Consider the following 22,546-nt stretch of genomic DNA (forward strand, 5'->3'; position numbering starts at 1 on the left):
CGTACCTATATTTAAAGGGCACCTGTCACCTCGTTTTTTCGGTATGAGATAAAAATACTGTTACATAGGGCCTGAGCTGTGCATTACAATAGTGTAGTTTGTGGACCCCGATTCCCCACCTATGCTGCCGAAATACGTTACCAAAGTAGTCGTTTTCGCCTGTCAATCAGGCTGGTCTGGTCAGATGGGCGTGGTGTCTTCCCCCAGATCTTGCGTAGTTTTCCGTTGGTGGCGTAGTGGTGTGCGCATGTCCAAGGTCCCGAATCCTGCACAGGGGTGTGAAAATAGCAGTGATGTCCGTTATTCCATTGGTGATCGGTGGGCGCGGCCATCTTGCTTTGGCCGCGCGTGCGCAGAAGCGGCGCTCTGCTGGCCGCGGCTTCAGGAAAATGGCCGCGGGCATCCGCGCGTGCGCAGATGGCTATCGCGGCGGCCATTTTCGTGAAGCCGAGATGCGAACTCTGCTTCACGAAAATTGCCGCCGCGCTAGCCTTCTGCGCACGCGCGGATGCCCGCGGCCATTTTCCTGAAGCCGCGGCCAGCAGAGCGCCGCTTCTGCGCACGCGCGGCCAAAGCAAGATGGCCGCGCCCACCGACCACCAATGGAATAACGGACATCGCTGCTATTTTCACACCCCTGTGCAGGATTCGGGACCTTGGACATGCGCACACCACTACGCCACCAACGGAAAACTACGCAAGATCTGGGGGAAGACACCACGCCCATCCGACCCGACCAGCCTGATTGACAGGCGAAAACGACTACTTTGGTAACGTATTTCGGCAGCATAGGTGGGGAATCGGGGTCCACAAAATACACTGTTGTAATGCACAGCTCAGGCCCTATTTAACAGTATTTTTATCTCATACCGAAAAAACGGGGTGACAGGTTCCCTTTAACATTATGTTTCACAAAAGCAGGCAGCACTCCATATTCTTTGAGACAATGAGCTCGATTCTATAAAGTTCGAAAATGGGAAACTCGCCTGTTTTTAGCGTTAAAATGTAATTCTCGCTCTGAAAACAATGTAGGTGCGATCCTATACAGTCATTCTCGATTTTGCCGAGTTTTTGCGAAAAAAACTCGCAAGTGCGAGTGCAAACTCGCAAAAAAACTCGCATGCGAGAAAAACTCACAATGGCTATGCGAATTCGAGAAATTCTAGTGCGATCCTATAACCAAACTCCCCTCTCTCTGGCGAGCAAATCTCGACAGTTATGTGGGAGAAAATTACAGTTGGTTGTTTGTGGAGAGAACTAGTTACCTCAGGAGCATCATGGAGCCTTTTCTAGCTGTTTGTGTGGATTTTGAGCGCATTCTGGCTGAAAATGCCAGAACACGGCCGGTACCCCGACCCAGAATATATCGGGATAGGTTGGACATCGCTAATTTATCGGAGAGGAGCATATATGAGCTGACCCGACTCAACCGCAGTGCCCTCACCTACCTATATGGCCTTCTCCAACAGGACCTGGAGCCAATCACCGCTCGTAATCATGCCTTACCTGGGATGCTTAAGATGGTGGCAAGCATTCAGTTTTTGGCCAATGGGTCGTTCCAGCGGCTGGGAGCATTGTGCATGGGCATGTCACAGCCGGCAATGTGTCGGGCATTGGACGACTTTCTGAAGGGGATGCGACGCATTCTGCCCACAGTTGTGTACTTCCCCACATCTGAGCAAGAGGTTAGCCACATGAAAACTAAGTGGTATAAAATCGCACAAATGCCCAATGTCCTCGGGGCAATAGACTGTACGCACGTCAATTTTATTCCACCAGTGGAGGAGGAACACATCTACCGTAACAGGAAGATGGGCCATTCGATGAACATTCAAATGGTCGCTGGGCCTGATCTGCAGATCATGAGCCTAGTGGCAGGGTTCCCAGGATCCTGTCACGACAGCCACATTCTGCGGAACTCTGGCCTATATACCAAGTTTGAGGATGGCAATCTCCCTGAAGGATGGCTGCTTGGTAAGTTATTCATGTGGTGTTCTCCGATTGTGCTAAACAATGTTGCTAACAACCTGATATGTTTCTAGGTGATTCTGGTTATCCCTGCTTACCGTGGCTGATGACGCCAATGCTGCGTGAGGACACGGCAGCGCAAACCACATATAACAGGGCCCACAAGAAGACCAGAGCAGTGGTGGAACGGGCTTTTGGACTACTAAAAATACGGTTCCGGTGCCTTGATAAGTCCGGTGGCTATTTACAATACAGACCTCCCAAGGTAGTTGACATTGTAGGAGCCTGTGTGGTGCTGCACAATCTGGCAATTAAGCACAGGGTTCAGGACTACATTGCTGAGGAAGAGGGCATGGTGGAGAACATCCATGCCTTGCAGTATGATGGACCAGCCAATGACCAGGGAAATTCTGTAAGAGCACAACTGATCAATCGGTTCTTTGCTTATTAAGTATCTTTTTTTTGTATAAAAACGGCCCCAAAAATTAATTCTTATGCCTTGTTTATCCCTGAGCAAAGTATCCGATCACATTGGCCAATGGTGATCCACTTCTAAACATGTACATGTGTCAGTTAAAGATAAATAACAGTGTTAATGCTCTGCACATCAGAATTACAGCCCACCTTCCAAACGTTTATGTGCTGCAGCAGTGTTTTTTTTTTTTGTTTTTTCAAAAATAAGCAACTGCAGTTGAAAAAAAAAAGTGTAATGTCTGTTTAACAACTTCCTAGTGTTTAATCTTGGTCAGCAATTTAGGAACAATGTGGATGTCAGATGTGTGGACAGAGTTACTGCCCACACTATTTGCACGTTACCATTTGTAATTTGAAGTATGACCAGGGGTGCACCGGGCCATGCTGCTGCCTGAGTTGGGGATTAGAAAGACCAGACCATTACAGGATTTAATATGGACCTCACAGAGATACTTTAATGTTTTAAGGCATAACTACCCCAAGTTGAGGTTCACAACATTGTGAAATGGCATTTTGTGCGCAAACAATTACTTGAAAAAAATGCATGTTTTAAACACAAAACAGAGACATGCATGAATCATAACACAAACAATTAAACAAGACGTCCAAGACACCAAAAGCACAGTATGCAGCAGCAGTTAACATAATTATCTTTAGAAAAAAGTAGGGGTAACCAGTTCCAAGCTGCACTTACTGCTGGCCAGAACGGCTTGCTTGATCGGCCAAAAAAAGGCCAATCAAACTGTTCAAGGTTCCAAAATGCTCGTTCAATTGGGTTAGCTGCAGGTTCGTAGCGATCTGTTGTTGCCGGATACCGTTAAGCTGCCGCTGCAACATTTTGCGGTGCTGCTGTTGCATCCTGTAGAAACGACAGCTCGACTGCATTTGCAAACTAGGTGGGGGGCCAGCACTACGGTCAGCTCGGTTTCTGCCAACCGCACCCCTACGTGTGTTACTTACAGGGGTGGATGTGGTGGGTGCAGCAATAGGTTCTTCATTCAGACGCTGCACCTCACATTGGTCCCCATCTATGAACTCCACGGGCAGAATAATTTCCCGTTCGTCCTGCTGGGACGACAGTTCTGGTGGAATGTCCAACTCTGAAGGCGTGTTACTGTCCTGTACATGTTCCTGCACCGGACCTATGCAAAAAAAACGACAACGGTTAAAAAGAATGCTGTCATCCAGCACCAGCAGCATACAGGGCAGTAGAGGCAGCGTCTGTGGCAGTGCCCCAACTTTCTCGCCCTGCCGCCATGGCTGCAAGCACAGAGACCACTTTCCCGCCGCCAGAGTATGCGCTGGGCGGCGCCTCTGCCAGTGGGTTCCTCTAACGTAATACAATGACATCTGAGTAGAGGGACAGCCTAGGAGGTATTCCCCCACCCAGGCCCTCCCTCTAGTCTGTCGTGCGCATGGTACGCCACGGGAAAACACTTGTGATGTTGCCAAGCGGCGTAGACTCGCTCACCAGGTAAGTGGTGCATTGTCTGCTGTGCTTGCATCTGCTGCGGACTTGAGAATATTTGCAAGTGCCTCTACTGCAGGGGCAGGTTATGGGTGTCAAGGTTGCGCCCATGTGGAACGAACAGTCCACTGTGTGAAAGGAGAGCTAAAGTGGCCAAGCGCCATGGTAAAAAAGCCATACTCTGGCCGAGTAGCAGCCTGTCTTACATCATCAGAAATGTATCATGTTCCTGCATATGGATAACTGCAATGGCATAATTGATTAAAAGGATGATCAGTGGGGCACAGCATACCTGCAACTGCAACATCAGGACCATCGGTGTCTATGGTGTGCGGAAGACCAATCAAGGTCGCCGGATTTATTAGGCCCTCAATGAGCTTCTCTGCGTCGGTCAAAAGCAACCGCCGAGGGCAACCTCCACCAGTGCCGGTGCTGTAATGCAAAGGTAAGAATATAGAACAGCATGTACGCTCGCATTTAGAACGTGGAGCAGCCAGCACCAGTTATGACAGTTGGTGACAGATATATCTGCACGTGTGTGTGTGTGCCATGGTCGCAGGCAGGGCTGCCATTAGGAATTATGGGGCCCATGACAGCCTCTAAGCCTGGGCTTCCCCCCCCGGAAAAAAAATTGGACACCTTCCTTTTCCTTGCCACTGGCATCTGCAAGGCACGGTGCACCCCTGCAGCCAGCATTTTTAGTGCAACAACTGTGGTAGCGTAAAAATTTAGAAAAATGAATAACCAAACAGCAGGAAGGAATAACCATGATCATTGCAGCGGAAGATCCACCCAAAAATCCAAAATAAAAAACCCACCCCTGCCGCAGGGTATCCCCTTTTGGGATGCCCCACGGCCCTAAGCCCCCGGGGCCTATGCTCCAAGTGCAGCATCCCCTGGTGACGTCACCTCACAGGAGTCTATGGACGTTCTGCGTCCATATACTCCTGCACAATGACCCCTTAAGGGGATGCCCCGCAGCTGGGGGAGGGGAACCGAGTATTTGGTTTGTTGGCCGGAACATCCGCATTAAGCAACTGAAGTGAACTTTGCTCACCTGTACTTCCGTAGATCTGAGACCTTTTTACGGACCTGTGTTTTTAGATCTTGGTATCTCTTTTTACATTTCGCAACACTCCTTCTTTGCCTCCCAACGGAATTTACGGCATCGACAACATCACCCCAGAGGTTTGCTTTCACGGACATTTCAGTCCGGTTTGACAGCCTTCCCATTAATTTATCGAAATGCTCCGTAATTTTTTGTGCCAAAACAAGATTCTCGATCTGAGAAAAACGGGTGTATTTTTGAATAGAACCACTTCGCTCTTCAGCTGAACGAACCTCCATGCTTTCCTCTGGGGAATTGGAACCTAGCTCCTCAGACTGATGGCTTGCAGGTGATGAGTGGCTCAAAGGAGTGGAAGCGCAGGATTCTGGCCTCATGACAGGTCTGTCAGTATGCAGTGTTTGATCTCCAGCAGCCTGCACTTCACCACTGGCCTGACTAGAGGAATGCTGTACCCTGCTGGTGCTTGCCCTGCTTGTGGAGGGCCTAGGACTGTGGCTCCGTGAGCTTGAGTTGCTAGGCAAACTGACATGTGACTCCTGTCTCCTGCTACTTCCACTGTGTCTTATATGCCTGGAGATACTACGGCGGCGTGAACTGCCGTGCCCATGCTGAGTCTGTCTCCCTGCAGCATGTGAGCGCTCTCTGTGTGTATTATGTCTGTGGGAAGACATGCCAAAAGGTGACTGATTGCTGCAGCTAATACACAGGCAACAGCTGCGGGCAGGAGCACTATAAACCTAACCTCACTCCCCTATCTCTCTCCTATCACTCCTACCTATCTCTATCTCTATCTCCTACCTATCTCTCTCTCTCTCCTATCAAACCAGATGTGTGATGCGCATGCACAAGTGTAAAGCTGTTCCCGCAGGGGCGCACTTCCTGTCCACACACGAGACTCCAGCAGCTTCCTGCACAGAAAAATACGCAAGTTTGTGACGTAAATCCGCATCGGAACTCGCAAACTCGCATGAAAAGCACCGATTTCCGCAAGCGAGTTTCAAAATCTCGCAACGACTTCCGCAACCATTCGAACAAGGGAATTAAACTCGCAAGCTTCTAAGAATCACGCGAGCAAGCGAGAACAGCTCGCATGCGAGATGAAACTCGCATGCGGAAAAAAAAGAAACGAACTTTATAGAATCGAGCCCTATGTGCAGGTGTTTATTAAGCCCACATCTCCATGCAACGTTTCGGCTCTAACTGAGCCTTTCTCAAGCAGTGAACAATCCTTTGTACAACATATATATAGGGACATACCCCTACCATCCCCTGAATACAGCCAATCAATGAACATCATACATTTACAAGTAATTAGATATCATCATAAAGTGTATTAGTGCCAGCGGTGTACTATTAAAACTACATAGGTCAACTCCTTAATACAGTAACTGTCTATTAATCCATTAAGCCTACCTTTGGAGGGACATATCACTAATGGAGGAAGCAGCGTGTTATCAGCGTTCTAACCCAGCTACTGCGCAGGTCACAGCGCTTCTGTTGTGCATCATAGTCACATGTAAGGAAGGAGGCCAATGAGGATCGCTAATTCCCATCTAGCGTCTCACGCATGCGCAGTAGCGCTCAAAATCGCCATCTTGGTTGTGGAATCATATCAATGATTCCATGGCGTACCGCGCATGCGCTGTAGCGCAAAAGTTCACTATCTAACATGAGATCACAAAGAGACCTCTTAAACGTCACTATGGACATACAATACTTGCTGCTTGTATTTAATGTGTGCACAGGGGCACCTGCGGTCGCCATTTTGGTAGTGGCATCATATGGTATTAATCAACACGCCATTTCGATTATTGCATATTATCCCATAGGCTATTTGCAGCAATACATGTATCTTAAATAAAATTCAAAAAATACAAAAAAATACAAAAAAATTCACTGAAGTACGTATCATTTATAAACCACACAGTGTAAACAGTTTAAGCCACTTTAGAGTTCACAGAGGCTATACAACTCCTTTTTTGCCATGTGGACCAATGTAAGACGTGCATGTACCTGCTTTGACCCCCCAGATAGGGTCTTATTCAGACTCTCATCTGGCCATCATACAGTGTCTAGAGGGTGCGCCCCACCCCTCCGGGCACGGCGCCTCCACTAATGACCCCTGCGTAGCAGTAGCACAATAGTCCAGGCTTATATGAACAGTTGTGGCTTGTTTTTACTGAGATACACCAGTGAGCATATTGCAACTAGCCCTTTTTGGCCACCCTATAAGGCTACTTTCACACTAGCGTTAACTGCATTCCGTCACAATGCGTCGTTTTGCCGAAAAAACGCATCCTGCAAAAGTGTTTGCAGGATGCGTTTTTTCACCATTGATTAACATTAAGCGACGCATTGTGACGGATTGCCACACGTCGCACCCGTCGTGCGACGGTTGCGCCGTGCTGTGGCGGACCGTCGGGAGCAAAAAACGTTACATGTAACGTTTTTTTGTGCCGACGGTCCGCCATTTCCGACCGCGCATGCGCGGCTGGAACTCTGCCCCCACCTCCCCGCACCTCACAATGGGGCAGCGGATGCATGGAAAAACAGCATCCGCTGCCCCCGTTGTGCGGCGCTTGCACAGTATGCGTCGAGCCGACGCAGCGCGACGGCCCCGTACCGACGCTAGTGTGAAAACAGCCTAAAAGATGCCAACAGAAAATTCATTAAAACGAGGGAATTTCTTTTTTTTTTTTTTTTTTTTTTAGATTATTTATTAATTAATTAGCCTCCCACCATCCACATGAATGATACATATTAATACCAAAAACATTTTTGTTAAGAGAAATACTAGAGTCAGTTATATTCTTTTGATTACAGATAATTATAACCACATAGCAAAGTTAATTTATTCCATATGTCTCTCCAGATAGGGTCTTCCATCACATTTGAAAGCAAAGGTACCTGGACAAAAAGTAGCAAAGAATAAAATTAGGAACATATCCATAAACAAAGTATTCCCAAATATAAAAAGATACCAAGTTTTTAACACAAGGTTCCGATGAAGAAGCAATTTTTTTACATAACTGTGTGCAATTTGAAGTCTACATTAAGGCCCATAGGCCTAAGCGTGTTCAATTTATAAATTCACATAAGTTCTCTTTTGCGGAGGACCAGATCTTTAACATTAGGTACGCAGATCGTGCCGCTGTATGCGGATGCTGCCGCATGCGTCGTTTTGACGATGCGGCGACCAGCGTAGGACGCAGCCTGTAGCATTTTTTTTTTCCGCATCGTCAAAATGACGCTTGCGGCAGCATCCGCATACAGCCGCACGACCTGCGTACCTAATGTTAAAGATAGGTACGGAGGTCGCATGCAGGCCGCATGCAGAAGTAGGTGGAGCTAGTGGCAGAGGTGCGGCCGAGGGCGGGGCTTCACGGAGGAAGTCCGCAGCCTGCCGCAGATCAGGTAAACGCTAGTGTGAAACTAGCCTAAGGCTGCTGTTAGAAGCTATAGAATGTGCCTGGTGCTGGATGGCACTAACTGGGCCTAGACAGCTCCAACATTCACGAGCATTCATCAACACTAGGGATGGGAATGATTTGGAGCTTTCAACAGAACAGGCACACATCCACACACACACAATAACTGATTTATACTAGCGCATGGCCGAGCGGCCATGCAAACCTTTTATATCTGTAGCCTTCCAGGACCTTCCTAGTGCTCCAATTGGAGCCACTACAGGACCTGAGCATGTGACTCCCGACCACCAATGAGAGGTCGTCCCGTGGGCATGCTCAGTAGAAGAAAGGCAGGACTTAGTCCCTGGAACGTCTGCTCGCCTCTGATCAATGCTGGTTACAAAGGCTGAGCCTGGAATGGCAGCTGTAACCAAACGCACAGTATCTGCTTGAGCCAGACGCTGAGACCAACGTCTCTGCTGAGCAGGCTCCACTGCGGCTGAAGGAGAATGGAAGACTGCAGCGGACATGGTTCGAGATTCCCCCTGTGCAGCGGTGGGAACACAACACCTAACATTACCCCCCTCCTAGGGCTCCCCCTCCTTGGGCCTCGCTACGCTCGAAGGCAGCAATGAGCTGCGGAGCCTGAATGTGCTCAACAGGCTCCCAGGACCAGCCCTCTGGGTCATAACCCTTCCAATCCACCAAATAGAATTTTGTGGGGGCGTGGCTATGTAACAGGAGCGAGAGGACGCACCCGAGGAGAGCTCCTGCTATCCTGACTAAATCCTGGCACCTAAACTCCTTCCAGTGTGGGCTACTCACAGCTTGGAGACCCTCTTGGACCCCGGAGAGTGAGCGGCTGCTGCGGGGAGTATTTCGGAGTTTGGAGAGGAGTGGAGATCCGGAGAGGCTTGTGGGAGCGGTGAGACACACACGAGGCGGCGGCCACTTTCTATGTGCGCGCGCTCAGGAAGCACAGAGCGGCGCCGGCCTCCATTACCGCTGGGACCCTTCTGAGCCTGGGAGGCTCTGTGGAGCGCGGCTGGACTCGGGTGCGCCGGAGGCTGGAGGGAGCTGGTCGGTGGTGTCGGCGGGAGGTGGCGGTCACTCCATAGGCGCGCGCCTTATCAGGAAGGGACGCGGTGCTGAACACTATCCTTACGGCGCTGTCTGGGAGGTGTGCACATATTCTGATCCACATTGCGGAGACAGTCGGAGTGTGCCCTGAGATATTGGGCCCCGTGCTCTCCCCTATTCAGAAGTCACCTATCCCTATCAGTGCTCGAGACTTGGAGGGATTGGCTCCCCTCCTTGCTGCTTTCTCTGCTGGGGCTGCAGGCTCTCCCCTCCTCCCCCTGGTGCACAAAGTTTGACCTGGACTGGGCACTGCTGCGTTCAGTGAATTCTACTGCTACTATAAACATCTTACTCATTTTGCGCTGCCTGCTAGGCTCTGTATACGGGATTCGTATCACTCTATCATCTTTGTGAGTGGAACTATCGCTTTTATTATTCTGGTCATCTGGTTGTTCTCCACCTCTGTCAGTCATGCAGCATTCAAAAGGTTCAGGAGCTGCTGACAAACTGAAGAAATATGCTAGAGAGGACCATTCGGATGGTGGGCGAACTCTTAGAAATACTCCTGCACAGGCTCCACGGAAAGGCCGCCTGTCGGACAGTATTGAGGAGGGTGAACAGGAAGAACTAACCCTCAAACAGGCCTCTGAACAACTAATGCAGGCCATATCTTTGACCAGATCTTCTCTTACTGAAAAAATAGAGAACGTGCACACTGAGTTTGGCCGCCTGAGACGTGATATGCAAACCATGGGAGGACGTATCACAGAGGTGGAGACAAGAGTGTCACAGGTGGAGGACACCATCCCTCCCATGGAGGCTAAATTGACAAAGGTGGCTGGCTCCATAAATGCCTGGAAACAAAAAGCAGATGACCTGGAGAACAGACTGCGTAGGAATAATATCCGAATTATTGGTCTGCCGGAACGCTCCGAGGGTCAACGCCCTGAAGAATTTCTGGAGGAATGGCTCAAGACCTCTCTGGGAGGCGAATTTTCCTCAACTTTCTCCGTGGAGAGAGCCCATAGAGTTCCTACGAGACCCCTTCCCCCTGGAGCTCCGCCGAGACCCTTTTTGGCACGTCTTCTCAACTGCAAAGATAGAGACACTATCCTGCGCCTGGCAAGGCAGAAGAGCCCTATTAAATTCCACAATGCTACTATTTCGATCTTCTCAAATTTCTCAATAAAACTTCAGAAACAGTGGGCAGTGTTCATGGATATAAAGAAGCAACTCAGAGACCAAAATGTTATATACTCCATGATCTATCCAGCTCGTCTGCGCGTTGTTCATGACGGCACCTCTGTATTTTTCACTGATCCGGAAGAGGCGGCTGAGTGGCTGCGAACCCACGGGGTGTCCAATGCAAAAAAATCCTAATGTAGTTGTGCTGATAATTGCATATTGGAGCTCTCTATGTGGGCGTCCCACTTAACAACAATACCGGACGCTGAACCTACTGTAGCGAGGGTATCCCCGTTTTTTTCTCGTTAATAGGAGCACAGGACTTTACTCCTATACTGTTTGGTTTTTGCTCTGCTTCTATGTTGGTTTTTTTGTAGGTAGAAATCGCCGCCAACAACTCTCCTGCCTTGTATGGGTTGTCCCCAGTCTCTACCCGGACACCACTATTTATCATATCTTGAAATGTGGGTATGGGGTCTGAGGTAGTCTGTATGACCTGGAATGTACGGGGTATTAAATCACCTCGGAAGAAGATTAAGGTCTTTTCTCAGATCAAGCGTCATCACCCCCAAATAGTGGCGCTGGTGGAGACACATTTGACTAGAGATTCGGTCCGCTGTGTACAGAAACCATGGGTGCAATGGTCCGTCCACGCATTTCACACTAGCTATTCTAGAGGGGTCTCATTGCTCATTCACAGGGATGTTAGATGGGAGTTCAGAGAGGCTAGAAGGGACACCGAAGGTCGTTTTGTCTTTGTACATGCTCTAATTAACTCTCGTGAATATGTTATACTGTGTGTTTACAACCCCCCTCTGGCTAGCGTCTCGGTTCTTCGGAGGGCATTGAGTTTTGCTCTAAGCTTCCCAGAAGCTAATGTTATTTGTATGGGGGACTTTAACCTAGTTATGGATAATCGCCTGGATAGACTGAGACTGGGCGACGAGACGGCTGGGGAGCCTCCATCACAGGCTTCTTCCCAATTGGCTTTATTTATGGAGGGAAGTGGGTGGTTGGATCTGTGGAGAGTGCGCCACCCCGGGGTAAAGGGATATACCTGCCATTCATCTACCAGACGCACCCTATCCCGCTTAGATTACATATTTGGATCCGAGAAGGTGGCAATGTGGGTAGACAGCATTGAACATGGTAATAGGGGAATATCTGACCACAGCCCAATTATCCTTAAACTTAAATTTGGACAATCCAACCATGGCATAATCTGGAAGCTGAATCCGTTTTGGCTTAAATTACTGGATTCTAGTGATAGAACTGTTGATCAGCTGGAATGTTTTCTCTCGTCTCACCCGGAACCCCAGGGCACTAATATATTTTGGGATGCCCTTAAGGCATATCTGCGGGGATGTCTGTTGTCCACAATTTCCTATATAAAGAGGGTGACCTCAGGGGAGGATGACGAGGTGGAGCGGAGATTGAGAGATTCGGAATCTGCATATATATCTGACCCTACTAATGGCAATAGACTTGAATGGCTATCTTCTCAGAGGCTATATGTCCAACATACAGACACTAAGTCCAAGCGTAAATTATTTTTTGCGCGTCAATCTTACTTTGAATTGGGCATCCAAGCTAGTAAATTTTTGGCCTTCTTGGTACGTCAACATAATATATCCAATACTATATTACAGATCCGGACATCTGACGGACTACTGGTGTCTCCACTGTTTTCATGAATATTATAAGTCACTATATTCATCCAAATGTGACTCTGATATCTCAGAGATGCTTACCTGCCTAGGCCACCAAACAAATGCACTCTCAGGATGCAGTGGACCCATGTGATGCAGTGGACCCATGTGGTAGAAAAAACACAGGTGCAGCATAACCGATGAAGCAGCCACTCGCAACCTACCAAATTAATGGAGGGGGTGGCTGCCTGGCACATTGCTGCACATAAAAGACTTGTATGCGGCGCTGTTCACACAATGGAGATGCACAGCATCCAGGCAGGCCTAGTAGTGACACCCTTCTATTAGATCAGGCGGGCCTGCCCAGCGCTATCCAAATGCACCCCATGTGAACAGACACCACAGTTTACAAGACAAAAATGGGCCCAACTGCACCCTGGAATAAAAGTGCAAAAAACACATAAAGAAAAAAAATTTCTATGTGAGGTATTGGTTAATATTTTGGCCAAAATACGGAAGCTCATGACCCACGTCAAGGGTCCTCACGCTCATGAGTCCTAACTCTAAACAGCAAAAGCACAAAAAGAGGATTCAAAGATCCTCCAAAAATAGAAAATACAGCAAAACAAGGCAGAGATGCTTACCTGCCTAGGCCACCAAACAAATGCACTCTCAGGATGCAGTGTACCCATGTGGTAGAAAAAACACAGGTGCAGCATAACCGATGAAGCAGCCACTCGCAACCTACCAAATTAATGGAGGGGGTGGCTGCCTGGCACATTGCTGCACATAAAAGACTTGTATGCGGCGCTGTTCACACAATGGAGATGCACAGCATCCAGGCAAGCCTAGTAGTGACACCCTTCTATTAGATCAGGCGGGCCTGCCCAGCGCTATCCAAATGCACCCCATGTGAACAGACACCACAGTATTTTTTGCACTTTTTTTCCAGGGTGCAGTTGGGCCCATTTTTGTCTTGTAAACTGTGGTGTCTGTTCACATGGGGTGCATTTGGATAGCGCTGGGCAGGCCCGCCTGATCTAATAGAAGGGTGTCACTACTAGGCTTGCCTGGATGCTGTGCATCTCCATTGTGTGAACAGCGCCGCATACAAGTCTTTTATGTGTAGCAATGTGCCAGGCAGCCACCCCCTCCATTAATTTGGTAGGTTGCGATTGGCTGCTTCATAGGTTATGCTGCACCTGTGTTTTTTCTACCACATGGGTCCACTGCATCCTGAGAGTGCATTTGTTTGGTGGCCTAGGCAGGTAAGCATCTCTGCCTTGTTTTGCTGTATTTTCTATTTTTGGAGGATCTTTGAATCCTCTTTTTGTGCTTTTGCTGTTTAGAGTTAGGACTCTGATATCTCGGAAAACTTAAACTACCTATCGGATATAACGTTTCCCACACTAAGCCAAACACAGCGAGCCTATATGGACGCTGAGTTTACCTTGGAGGAGGTTGAATATGCTATGGCAGATATGGCTTCCGGGAAAGCTCCCGGTCCAGACGGGTTTCCCATTGAATTATATAGGAAATATCGGGGCACACTGGCACCACTCTTGTTGAAAGTATTTTGGGGGCTGTGGGAGGCAGGCTCTATGCCCGACACCTATTACGAGTAGTGTTGAGCATTCCGATACCGCAAGTATCGGGTATCGGCCGATATTTGCTGTATCGGAATTCCGATACCGAGATCCGATACTTTTGTGGTATCGGGTATCGGTATCGAAACAACATTGGAGTCCTTCAGGATTTTAAAATTACGTTCCGGCGTTGTGATTGGTTGCGTCGCGGTCACATGGGCGACGCAACCAATCACAAGCCGTGACGTCCCGGAAGGCTGGACACGCGCGCATTTTAAAATGCGCGCGTCTCCTGCCTCCCGTGACGTCACGGCTTGTGATTGGTTGCGTCGCCCATGTGACCGCGATGCAACCAATCACAGCAAGCCGTGACGTAATTTCAGGTCCTTCAGGATTTTAAAATTACGTTCCGGCGTTGTGATTGGTTGCGTCCCGGCCACATGGGCGGCGCGCGACCAATCACAAGCCGGGACTTCGCGTAAGGAAGTTAAAGCGCGAATTTTAAGCAAACAACGCTGCCGGTTCCCTCGGTAAGGTGCAGGCTGCGTCGGAGAGGTGAGTATAGCAATATTTTTTATTTTAATTCTTTATTTTACACATTAATATGGTTCCCAGGGCCTGAAGGAGAGTTTCCTCTCCTTCAGACCCTGGGAACCATCAGGAATACCGTCCGATACATGAGTCCCATTGACTTGTATTGGTATCGGGTATCGGTATCGGATTAGATCCGATACTTTGCCGGTATCGGCCGATACTTTCCGATACCGATACTTTCAAGTATCGGACGGTATCGCTCAACACTAATTACGAGGCAAATATTATTGTACTTAAAAAAGAGGGGAAGGACCCTTTGGAATGTGGATCTTACCGTCATATATCTTTGGTAAACGTGGACTATAAAATCTTTACTAAAATTCTAGCTACCAGACTAAACTCAATTATACTAGACCTTATACATCCAGACCAAACAGGTTTCATGCCAGGTAAGAATACCTCCATTAATATTAGACGAGTTCAATCAGTAGTCCAATACAGTTCATTAGTATCAGATAATTCCTGGGCACTGGCATCGCTGGATGCGGCCAAGGCCTTTGATTCTCTCGAGTGGCCCTTCCTCTCAGCCTGTTTACAAAAATATGGCTTCGGAGACAAATTCTTAAAATGGGTGGGTTTACTGTATATCAAACCTAGAGCCCGTCTAATTGTAAATGGTACAATCTCTGCACCCTTTCCACTACACCGAGGAACCCGCCAAGGATGCCCCCTCTCCCCGGCCCTCTTCGCTCTGGCGATAGAGGCATTGGTGATATGTGTGAGGTCCTCTCCAGATATTAAAGGTATAGATATAGCTGGCCGGGTAGATACCATCGGTCTGTATGCTGATGACATGGTGATCTTTATGGATAAAGCGGAAGAAACTCTGCCACGGGTGATTGCTACTATAGACGAATTTAGTAGATATTCAGGCCTATACATAAATTGGGATAAGTCCGCGTTGATGCCCCTCTCCCACACTCCAATGCCTCGCCTTGGGACCCTCTCTCCCCTTCCCATTGTAACCAGTTTCAAATACCTAGGCATACATATTTCTCAACTTAGTGGGCTCGACTTACAACTTAATATATTTCCTTTGATAGATCTGGTTAAATCTAAATTTGCAGCTTGGTCTAAACTTCCACTTTCTGTAGCTGGTCGTATTAATTTAATTAAAATGATACTACTCTCCAAACTCAGTTACTTTATTCAGCATAGTGTGGTGCCGATCCCTAAATCCTTTTTTATTACTTTGAATTCTCAAACTACAACTTTCATATGGGGTACTTCCAGACCCAAACTTAAACTGTCTACGCTGCAGAGGCAAAAACAGGGGGGCGGGGCGGCATTACCGGATTTTTATTTCTATTATCTGGCAGGTCAGGCTAGAGCTCTCAAAAAGTGGATGCCCGATAGGTCCCCTCCCAACTCTGAAAGTCACCTTTTTCAATCGGCCCAAATTGATTGTCCACTACACTTTCTGGAGATGGAGAAAACTAATGCCCCACGTTTGCTGCCTTTGCTTCGTTTGGCGCGATTGGTCTGGAGGCAAATTAAAAAAACTATAAAATTTACAGCCATTATAGCGGAGATGCCCCTGTGGAACAACGGATATTTCTCAGCACTATCTAATCACCCGTCCACTGACTTCTGGGTGGCGCATGGCGTCTCCTCAATAGGCGATCTGTATAACGGGGGAATCTTTGTATCGTTTGAGCAATTACAAGCTAAACACAGTATACCAAGGTCCCAATTTTTTAGATATTTACAATTGAGGTCCGCTATTCAATCGTATATGAGACACTTAGGCGTAGGTCGTGCTATTTCTTCTTTACCCTTGATAGGGATCCTCAAATCTCAGGGCCCTCAAGATCTTATCTCCTCCCTCTACACTTATTTGCTATCTTCAGGAGCTACATCTACTCTTAATTCTATCAAGGGAAAATGGGAGGGACTCCTTTCCAATATACAGGAGGATTGGGAGGACGTTCTTGAGTCTCCGGTTAGGGTATCTCCATCAGTTAATAATAGGATGATCCAGCTATATATAATGCATCAAGCATATTTAACTCCGACACGGCTTTATAAAATGGGTCGATATCAAACGTCAGAGTGTCCGCGATGTCACTCATCGGATGCAGATTTTATCCACATGATATGGAGATGCCCTATCATTTCTCACTATTGGAGGGAGGTGACATGCTTACTAACATCGCTGTTATCGCTTCCCTTTCCCCTTGATCCATTAATTTGTATATTCGGAGTATGGGAGGTGGAGACTTGGGATCATTACACTGAGATCCTCTTGCGAGAAACCCTTTTTATGGCACGAAAGGCATTGGCACTGCGGTGGATGGGGAGCTCGTGCCCCTCCCGGAGAACTTGGATTGACCTGGTAAATTCGATCATTCCATATGAGCGCACACTGTATCAGAATAGGGGGTGTCTGGGAAAGTTTGAAAAAATTTGGGGTAGATGGAATTCTTCCCACCTTACTCTGTAGTTACAACATGACTGGTTTTGGTGGTGGGTGGGGACATCGCATGGGCGACAGGCACGAGGTAATGCGGCGTATTAGTAGTTAGAATAGTGATAGGTACAATTTATGGTTCACATCTTTATATGTTACCAATAACTTAACGCCTTTACTTTATAGCTTCAAAAGAGCATTTGTCATAACTGAAATAACATTCTATTATATGCTTGCCAATGCATGATTCAAGTGTACTGTTTATTATGTTCAAACTTTTGGAAAGAAATGTATATGTAACATGATTCATTTTGTTATTAATAAACGAATTAAAAAAAAAAATAGAATTTTGTACCACCTTACACCCCATGATAGCGTTCACTTCGTAATCGTCCGTGGATGAACCCGATGTCCCGGCAGATGACTCGGAAAACCGGGACATGTGAACAGGCTTTAGGAGGGACACACGAAAGGTGTCGGTGATACCTAGGCGAGGAGGAAGGGCCAGATGGTAGACCAAAGGGTTAACCTGTTCCAGGACCTTGTAAGGACCCAAGTAGCGAGGCGCAAACTTAGTGGACTCAACTCGCAGCCTGATATTACAGGCAGAGAGCCACACAAAGTCGCCAGGAGCAAAGGTCGGAGCGGGGCGCCGATGTTCATTGGCGGAGACCCTCATTCTCTCCTTGGAGGCCCGGATAGCATCCTGTGTGCGGTCCCAAATGTCACGTGCCTCCACAGCCCAGTCTGCCACCCTGGAGTCGGCAGAAGACACGGGCATGGGCACAGGAACCCGTGGATGCTGGCCGTAGTTAAGGAGGAAAGGGGTCTGCCCATTGGAGTCGGCTACGGTGTTGTTCAGTGCAAACTCCACCCACGGTAGCAAGGATGCCCAGTCATCCTGCCTGAAAACTGAAACTCATATATTATATAGAGTCATTACAAACAGAGTGACCTATTTCAAGTGTTTATTTCTGTTAATGTTGATGATTATGGCTTACAGTCAATGAAAACCCAAAAGTCAATATCTCAGTAAATTAGAATAATTAACAAAAACACCTGCAAGTGCTTCCTAAGCATTTAAAAAGGTCCCTTAGTCTGTTTCAGTAGGCTCCACAATCATGGGGAAAACTGCTGACTTGACAGATGTCCAGAAGACAGTCATTGACACACTCCACAAGGAGGGTAATCCACAAAAGGTCATTGCTAAGAAGCTGGCTGTGCACAGAGTGCTGTATCCAAGCATATTAATGGAAAGTTGAGAGGAAAGAAAAAGTGTGGTAGAAAAAGGTGCAGCCTTGTAAGGGATAACCACAGCCTTGTAAGGATTGTTAAAAAATTTAGGGGAGATTCACAGGGAGTGGACTGCTGCTAGAGTCATTACTTCAAGACCACACACAGACATATTCAGGACATGGGCTACAGGTGTCACATTCCTTTTGTCAATCACTCATGACCAATAGACAATGCCAGAAGCATCTTACCTGGGCCAAGGAGATAAAGAACTAGACTGTTGCTCAGTGGTCCTCCATGCCACACCGCATTGATGCAGTAATTGATGCAAAAGGAGCCCTGACCAAGTATTGAGCACATTTGCTGAACATACATTTGAGTAAGCCAACATTTCGGATTTTAAAATAATTTTTCAAGTTGGTGTTTCCAAATGAAATGCAAAATTTACTGTCTTCTGAAAACAACACCTTGTAGCACTGAGCAACAGTCCAGTTCTTTTATTCCTTGGCCCAGGTAAGACACTTCTGGTGTTGTCTATTGGTCATGAGTGGCTGGTCACAAGGAATGCGACACTTGTAGCCGATGTCCTGGAAATCTGCATGTGGGGGCTCTTGAAGCAATGACTCCAGCAGCAGTCCAGTCCTTGTGAATCTCTCCCAAATTTTTGAAAGGCCTTTTTAACAATCCTTTCAAGGCTGCGGGTATCACAGTTGCTTGTGCACCTTTTTCTACCACACTTTTTTCCTTCCACTTAACTTTCCATTATTATGCTTGGATACAGTACTCTGTGAACAGCCAGCTTCTTTAGCAATGACCTTTTGTGGCTTACCCTCCTTGTGGAGTGTGTCAATGACTATCTTCTGGACATCTGTCAAGTCAGCTGTCTTCCCCATGATTGTGGAGCCTACTGAAACAGACTATGGGACCTTTTTTTAAATACTTAGGAAGCCTTTGCAGGTGTTTTTTGTTAATGATTTAAATTTACTGAGATAATTACTTTCGGGTTTTCATTGACTGTAAGCCATAATCATCAACATTAACAGAAATAAACACTTGAAATAGATCACTCTGTAATGACTGTACAGGGTGGGACGTTTATATGGATACACCTAAATAAAATGGGAATGGTTAGTGTTATCAACTTCCTGTTTGTGGCACACTAGTATATGGGAGGGGGAAAACTTTTCAAGATGGGTGGTGACCATGTCGGCCATTGTGGATCCAACTTTATTTTTTCCAATAAGAAGAAGGTCATGTGACACATCAAACTTATTGAGAATTTCACAGGTAAAACAATGGTGTGCTTGGTTTTAACATAACTTTATTCTTTCATGAGTTATTTGCAAGTTTATGACCACTTATAAAATGTGTTCAAAGTGCTGCCCATTGTGTTGGATTGCCAATGCAACCCTCTTCTCCCACACTTGACACACTGATAGCAACACCGCAGAAGAAATGCTAGCACAGGCTTCCAGTATCCTTTGTTTCAGATGCTGCACATCTCGTATCTTCACAGCATAGACAATTGCTTTCAGATGACCCCAAAGATAAAAGTCTAAGGGGGTCAGATCGGGAGACCTTGGTGGCCATTCAACTGATGACCAATCCAGTTTCCAGGAAACTGTTCATGTAGGAATACTCGGACCAGACACCCATAATGTGGTGGTGCACTATCTTGCTGGAAAAATTCAGGGAACGTGCCATCTTCAGTGCATAAAGAGGGCAACACATCATCATGATGGTCGTAGTGGGCCAGTTGAATGGCCACCAAGGTCTCCTGATCTGACCCCCTTAGACTTTTATCTTTGGGGTCCTCTGAAGGCAAGTGTCTATGCTGTGAAGATACTAGATGTGCAGCATCTGAAACAATGGATACTGGAAGCCTGTGCTAGCATTTCTTCTGTGGTGTTGCTATCAGTGTGTCAAGAGTGGGAGAAGAGGGTTGCATTGACAATCCAACACAATGGGCAGCACTTTGAACACATTTTATAAGTGGTCATAAACTTGTAAATAACTCATGAAAGAATAAAGTTACGTTAAAACCAAGCACACCATTGTTTTTCTTGTGAAATTCTCAATAAGTTTGATGTGTCACATGACCCTCTTCCCATTGGAAAAATAAAGTTGGATCCAAAATGGCCGACTTCAAAATGGCCGCCATGGTCACCACCCATCTTGAAAAGTTTTTCCATTCCGATATACTAATGTGCCACAAACAGGAGGTTGATATCACCAACCATTCCCATTTTATTTAGGTGTATCCATATAAATGGCCCACCCTGTATAATATGAGTTTCACTATTTGAATTGAAGAAATAAAATAAATTAACTTTTTGATGATATTCTAATTTAGTGAGGAGCACTTAATGTGGCACCACAGATTGTCAGGTACCCATATGATAGCAGCAAGAATTAGAATTTTTAGTCCATATTAAGTTGTTACACCAAGGCTAAACATTGCTAGCATGCAACTAACAGTCCTAACCCAAATGAAAGTGCACAGTGCATATGCTATAAAGGTAAGGAGCATTGTAGATGGTGCTTACAAACTGTAGATGTATACAAAGTATGCTGCAAAGGAGTAAACTAGTATTTACCTGTGCCAAGCGATGGTGCCACAACCCCTACATGCGTTTTGGCGGCATGCCTTCGTGACTCCTCCTACATATAAAAAAAAAACAAAGACGGAAACATAATTATAAATACAATAATTATAATGCCCTGCAGTAATTAAATAGCATAGTGCATGAAAATAATATATGGTATTTAGTTAACATGTTTTTTGATCAAACAAATGCGAAAGCCATCCCGCCTCGTCACGGCAACCATAATTAGGACAGTCTTAACTCTAATATTAAAAACCTTATCGTTTGTCAAGTGACATCCATCCCTTGGCTGTGAGTCCACTAGTTGGGCTCAGTCTGTCTCAGCCCTTATCTACATACATGTCACTTGATAAACGTTAAGGTTTTTAATATTAGAGTTATGACTGTCCCCATTACGGTTGCCGTGATGAGGTGGAATGGCTTTCACATTTTTTTAAATCAAAAAACATTAACTAAATACCATATATTATTTTCATGCGCTATGCTATTTATTTATTTACTGCAGGGTATTTTATCATTATGGTTCTGTCTTTGTTTTTTCTCTGTTTAGTGGCCAGTGTGAACGTATACCTACATGCTGCATCAACACCAATTTATATCCCAGTTCATACCTTTTGTTTTTTTTCCTTCTATATACAGTATGAGCCCCCACAAAGCCTTCTATATACAGTATGAGCCCCCATACGGCCTCCTATATACAGTGTAAGCCGGCAGATAGCCTATATATATATATATATATATATATATATATATACAGTATGAGCCTTCGCATAGCCTCCATATATACAGTATGAGCCCACAGATAGCCTCCTATAAACGGTATGAACCTTCTCATAGCTTCCTAGATACAGTATGAGCCCCCGTATAGCCTCCTGTATACAGTATGAGCCCCTTTCTAGGCTCCTATATACCGTATGAACTCCATACATAGCTCCCTAGATGCAGTAAGAGCCCCCACATAGCCTCCTATATATAGTATGAGCCTTCACATAGCTCCCTAGATACAGTATGAGGCCCCATATAGCCTCCTATATATAGTGAGCCCCCAAATAGCTTCCTATATACAGTATGAGCCCGCACATAGCTCCCTAAATACAGTACTAGCCTCCATACAGCTTCCTATATACAGTGTTAGCCCCCTAGATACAGTATGAACCCTCACATAGATTCATATATACAGTATGAGCCCACATATAACTCCCTAGATACAGTATGAGCCCCCATATAGCCTCCTATATACAATATGAATCCGCACATAGCCCCTATATACATTATGAACCCCCACATAGCCTCCTATATACCTTATGAGCCTGCACATACAGTAGCTCCCTATATACAGCATGAGCCATCGCATAAACTCCTATGTACAGTATGAACCCCACACCGCAACCTATATAGCCCACATACAGGTGCATCTCACAAAATTAGAATATCATCAAAAAGTTACGTTATTTCAGTACTTCAATACAAAAACTGAAACTCATATGTTATATAGAATCATTACAAATAGAGTGATGTATTTCAAGTGTTTATTTCTGTTGATGTTGATGATTATGGCTTACAGCCAATGAAAACCCAAAAGTCATTATCTCAGTGAATTAGAATACTTTATAACACCAGTTTGAAAAAATGATTTTAAAATCCGAAATGTTGGCCTATTGAAATGTATGTTCAATAAATGCACTCAATACTTGGTCGGGGCTCATTTTGCATCAATGACTGCATCAATGCGGCGTGGCATGGAGACGATCAGTCTGTGGCACTGCTGACGTGTTATTGAAGTCCAGGTTGCTTTTATAGCAGCCTTCAGCTCATCT

At 46.3% G+C, this 22,546-nt stretch overlaps 1 protein-coding gene and 1 long non-coding RNA gene across 2 annotated transcripts in view; both read right to left on the minus strand.

The window, feature by feature from the left end:
- Positions 1–2,805: 2,805 nt before the first annotated feature.
- On the minus strand, positions 2,806–5,801 carry LOC143804586 (uncharacterized). The gene is made up of 3 exons (XM_077282824.1): positions 4,968–5,801; positions 4,203–4,342; positions 2,806–3,584 (listed from the first exon to the last, which is right to left on the minus strand). The coding sequence occupies exons 1-3, from the start codon at positions 5,648–5,650 to the stop codon at positions 3,133–3,135; spliced, it is 1,275 nt and encodes a 424-aa protein (XP_077138939.1). The 5' UTR covers positions 5,651–5,801; the 3' UTR covers positions 2,806–3,132.
- A 1,879-nt stretch (positions 5,802–7,680) lies between these two features.
- Positions 7,681–22,546, minus strand: part of LOC143804590 (uncharacterized) — a 59,035-nt gene continuing 44,169 nt past the window's right edge. The window contains exons 3-4 of the long non-coding RNA XR_013221063.1: positions 20,721–20,784; positions 7,681–7,886 (exon numbers count right to left, since the gene is read on the minus strand). This is a non-coding gene — a long non-coding RNA (uncharacterized LOC143804590). The remainder of the gene's footprint in view (positions 7,887–20,720; positions 20,785–22,546) is intronic.

Source organism: Ranitomeya variabilis, chromosome 2, assembly GCF_051348905.1.
Source record: "Ranitomeya variabilis isolate aRanVar5 chromosome 2, aRanVar5.hap1, whole genome shotgun sequence".
In the NCBI taxonomy this organism is placed as follows: Eukaryota; Metazoa; Chordata; class Amphibia; order Anura; family Dendrobatidae; genus Ranitomeya; species Ranitomeya variabilis.